The 4,829-nt window shown below is 48.0% G+C and overlaps 2 protein-coding genes across 2 annotated transcripts; both read left to right on the top strand.

Moving 5' to 3' along the window:
- Window positions 1-1,781: 1,781 nt before the first annotated feature.
- Window positions 1,782-2,648, top strand: CABS01_16915 (uncharacterized protein; the record flags this gene model as incomplete). Its single annotated transcript, XM_060550243.1, has 1 exon — window positions 1,782-2,648. The coding sequence occupies one exon, from the start codon at window positions 1,782-1,784 to the stop codon at window positions 2,646-2,648; it is 867 nt and encodes a 288-aa protein (XP_060400853.1).
- Window positions 2,649-4,239: 1,591 nt separating this feature from the next.
- On the top strand, window positions 4,240-4,829 carry CABS01_16914 (uncharacterized protein; the record flags this gene model as incomplete). Its single annotated transcript, XM_060550242.1, has 1 exon — window positions 4,240-4,829. A coding segment is annotated over one exon (590 nt), but the record flags the coding sequence as incomplete, so codon positions are not given.

Raw genomic sequence — 4,829 nt, 5'->3', positions numbered from 1 at the left:
GGTTGCAGGTCCTATATTGAGTTCAGACTGCAATGAAAAGAAGAGTGAATAACGACGTAGAAGTCGTGGTTCGGGAAGCTGGTATATGAGCATTGGACAACTAGCCATTTCAATTTGGGTGTTCACATGGTGTCGTTCGTATATTTTCATTGTTGCTCCCTTTGCCCTTAGCGCCTAAGGATCTAGGCGTTACGATGACATGAACAGTATCAAAATAACGTAGCAGAGTTAAGGTGGGGCGGCAGCAACAAAAAACCCGGTTTCGAAACGTCAAGAAGAAAGCGGTTATTTCGGGAAGAAACGAGTTCGATGGCTGTCATAACCAGCCTTTCCATAACAGTGACAGAATAGTCAACATACTAACATGATACCAACATGAGTGGGGAAAAGGGACTAGCCAATTAAAGCCCACCGCAGCGGATGGAAGGTACGTAGTGCATAGTCAAGATGGACGTGTCGTCGATTTACTATAGCTGGCGGCGATAATATTGATTGTAGAATTCACTATTCCTCGAGTGCTAGCAAGGTAGTGAGGAGGTCACTGGGCTTGTGATTGGGGACATCGCCTGATGAGTTTCATTGCTCGGGACGAGGTGATTCAGCACATCGTGACTGTTGTCAGCCTTCTCCATGTATAATCTGAAAGGAACGAACCAAGGATTCGAAAGTCGATGTGACAAAAGCACGTTAAATGGTATGCTGTTTCAAGCATCACGGCAAACTCGTTTCTGGACAGCGACTAGTTTCCAATAGTTGGCCATATTTATCCTGTTTCAGCACCAAGTTGGATCCTTAACATGTCGTTCACTGTTTCTTTTCAAATGCAAACATTTGTAGTTTGAGTAATGGCATGATGAAGACTGTAGGTATGCTGTGTATTTGCCCCACTTTGTATTTGCCCCAATTCAACGATGGGAAGCACAAGCGTTTCAGAGCTTAGCTACTAAGATGGCCAGACAGTCACATAGTCCAACCCGCAGGCTTACGCAACCATGTTTTTGTTTGACGAAAAGCTTCTTATCATGTCATGATATGAAGGGCGATGTTTCAAGAAAACGTTTTGATTTCAGGCTGAGGTTATTTTTTGCCCCATGCACAAGTATATCTCGTATAGAAAGCGTACCGTCGACCAAGTGGTTCCTTGGACGGCAAATGAACGGTGACTAACGGTACAAGAATGCCTGTTCACTCTCTAATACCTGATTTCATGTCCAGAACTAACTTTCTCTCAAACAACTGATCACCGACAGCTCACGGTGTCGAGGGGTGTGTAGATGAAGATTGTTGGCTTCATTACAACGAATCTCTCTATAACCCGCGGTTACGTTAGCTGCTACATGCCTTGTAAATTGATGTTTAGGAGCTCTTTTCAATGCCGGCACGTATGTTGACTGAAATAACATGCCTAACACAGCATCGATACAAGTCTACAACTCTCTCACTGCTCATCGGTCGGATATGAGGCGGTAATTGGTCAACTCATTGCATTGTGTCTGGAGAATTAAGACTTGACCTTCGTTTTCATTTAGTGCTGCCTAGATGCAGGCTGGATAGAAATCGCATCGCTCACTGCACGAGAACATAGACACCTGAAGGTTGCTTAAGCTGGAGCCTGTAACTGCATAAAGTCGTGCCATCCAGCCAAGTAAGTCGCCGGAGTAGGCGTCAAGTCCATCGGATGAGAATGTCTAACGAACGTAGCCATACGAATCGAGTCTGAGGACTATAGGCCCACCATCTTGACCGGCGACAAAACACACCGCGTAGCGTCGAGAAACAACATGGTTTCTTTTGCCAAAGTTCTGACAGAGGCACGGCGACTCCAAAGAGCGCAAACATCCCCGCGCCATAAAGGGGCGGGAACCTTTCCTCCGCCATCGTTCCTGCGACCAAATGAACAGCGAATGGTTGCGCGACCGGAAGCGCCCATCCCGTCACGAGAACTCGTAAGACGTCGACGAGCAGCAAATGCAGCTCATGATGCACCCCAAATTCGATCCAAGTTCTATATCGTACCAAGTCCAACAGGCACCGACCCGACATTGATCAGACTTGCGGAACCAAGACACGTCATTGAGTGTATGGGACATGATAAGCCCGCCCCACAACTCGATTGCCCAGAAGTGGACGACTTCTTTCTGCTCAAGGACGCGGATGTGATGGAAGATGAGATCTGGTTTGCTTTGACGCCGGTCACCCGATTCTGGAACCCCAACGCAGCGTATGAGGCGAAACGCATTCTGGACAAAAATCGATTCGATTGCTTACTGGTCATCGGACTATGTCGCGACAGCACCAGATTGAGTCTCCACCTTTTGAACGACTACTGCACGGGCCGCATACTCGGGCCTTGGAGATTGGCTGAACATACGCTAGACAGCTTGCTCGAATGCAATGGCTGGGTAAAGATTAAAGACGGTATACACCCAGAGAGGGTGTCTCTCGCCATCGGCCGCGCTTTCCACAACGGCTACCGTGTACTGCAGCGACCTGGATCGGACGCTGAGTACCAGGGGATCATTGTAGTTGGTGCCTTTGCGACGCATCACAAATTGGCGCGGTTGAGAGAGGTCGACTGGATTATCTTGCACGAAGACGTCACAACAATGCTGGAATACATTTCCAGTAAGCCCTTACGTCTCTCATAAAACGGCAAGACTGTAATTACGATGAAATAGTCCTAGATGGTATTTATCACTCTCAAGTCGTAACGTTCTTTCCTAGAGCACGTGAGAAAGACTTGTCGACTGAGACGGTTGAAATGTAATGCTCGCACTCTTAGTAGTTGGCGCTGACTCCTTGAACCTCGCAGCTGTTAGGTAGAGTGGACTGATGGTGTGGCGAGATAGCGTGTCTACCTTGCTCAGTGAGACTGGTGCTGGCCCATGTCATTTATGCCTCCTGTTGAGTCTTGTTGACGCAAACGCTGTCAAATTGAGTCGATATCATTATTGAACGCGACACGTTCGTCGTCCAAGCGTCGCCCTGCGTAGACAAACGCATGAAACATACAAGGACTCACGCGATAGATTGCTGGATATGTCTTTCCGTCGCTACTAATATTGATCTCTTTTGGTCCTTGACAGCCTTTCGGTCGAGTGTTACGTAATCTCAGCAGAGGATTGACCAGGCGTCGCTCCGGTCGAGGCGGAAGCCGGCTCATCGCGCGAGGGACACAGTCAAACCATGTGCGTAGAAGCTCAGTAGTTTACCCACCGGTTCCTGCGCAGCTATGAAGGTGTCGTCCCAACGGACCAGGGGCCCTATCGAGCTGTCCATGGTCTAATCTAGCTTAGTAACGAATGTAGTTGTCATGGGTCTGAGGTACATTGTGTAAACGCGGAGAGCTTTTCAGTGTGGAGGCCGAGCACACCCATCAGCTTATCGAGCCTCCGTGCCTCATCTGTGAAACGTTTTCCAACGGCCAGGCTCGCCACGGTCTAAGTCCCTCAGTCTAACAAGAAGAAACTATCACGGCTGTGTAAACTCTACAGGCTTCTTCCGCCCGGCTAGGCAACGGATAGAGAGGGTACATGGGGAGAGTACGAGATGCGAAAGATACGGATAGATTATTATCCAATGTAATGCAGCTCAAAACAACGGCGTAGTCTACGTAATTTGTGACAAACTGAATGAAAAGGAGAAGCGAAAGAGAAATGTAAAGAAAGCCAACATGAGTGCTCCTCGTTCCAGTTCACTCGCGCTAGTGAGGTGTATCAATGACATCCGTATTTACATCCAACTAAGGTCTCCAACGTCATCCGATGTGCCATAGTTGTCTTGTCATCGGATCTCGAGCTGTGTAACTGTATCGTGGGAGGAATCGGCTACATCAGGTAATAATATGTGCGTGTACTTGTAGCTTGCCCCTACTCTACTTCCGTCGCACCAGCTCATCAGCGCCAGGTTTCAAATGTTCAGGTACTATACGAGAGAAAACACCGGCTCAAAAAACCAATAGGTATGATCATAATCATTTGGCCAGCAGTTCAACGAGGCGCAATCCCTGTCAAGGCTCATTAGCATGACTGAGCACGTAAGAATGCGTCCGAGTAATTACATCATGCAAAATCAGTGACGATAACGCGCTAAAGTTGCAAATCTGAGCCTCAAGAGGTGTGACAAAGTCGAGCCACCTCAAATGATTGCCTCATCCCTTACGAAGCTTATGATCTAATAGAATGAGCGTTCAAAAAATAAAAGACACAAGCCCTGTCAGGTAGCAAATCTCCTACAAAGATGCTTTTCCCGTTGATCGTCATTCTATCGGCCAGTTTAGTCGCCGCAACTAGGGCTCATAAACTGTTCATCAAGCCTCACGCCTTGTATGGTTCTTCTGTTGGGGTACTAGGATGTAAAATAAACCAAAATCGTGTAGCGTACTGGCCGAGCGACGTCGACTGTGATGCGATCTGTGTCAAGGTGTCGCATGGTGTTCGAAGCCTCCATCTGCTGAAGGTTGATGAGTCTCAGGGATCGTATGACATCAGCTATGATGCGTGGAACTATTTGGTGACGGAAAAGTCCGCGCTAGAAGCACCGGCTACTGGAGGTGGGGTTGAAATGGACTACGAGTTTGTGGAGACGGAGGAGTGCGTTCATCTCCTCTCGCATGGTAAGCTGCCACTGTCTGCATCAAACAGCATGACGTATTTGGGTAAATGTTTGTCTCAGCCTACTAGTTGGGTGGCACAAAACTACGAACTCTACAACATTCCGCAGGGGAATGATTGTCAGTATGGTTATGACGAAACCTGTATTGTAGACCTTGCTCTCGGCCTGAACCCAGTATGTCCACATATTCTTGGCTTTCCCGCTGTTCTGAAGGG

The sequence above is a fragment of the Colletotrichum abscissum genome, assembly GCF_030869225.1.
Source record: "Colletotrichum abscissum strain IMI 504890 chromosome Unknown Scaffold_201.1, whole genome shotgun sequence".
NCBI lineage: Eukaryota > Fungi > Ascomycota > Sordariomycetes > Glomerellales > Glomerellaceae > Colletotrichum > Colletotrichum abscissum.
The sequence above is the reverse complement of the archived record's forward strand: the minus strand, read 5'-3'. Positions and strand labels throughout refer to the sequence as shown.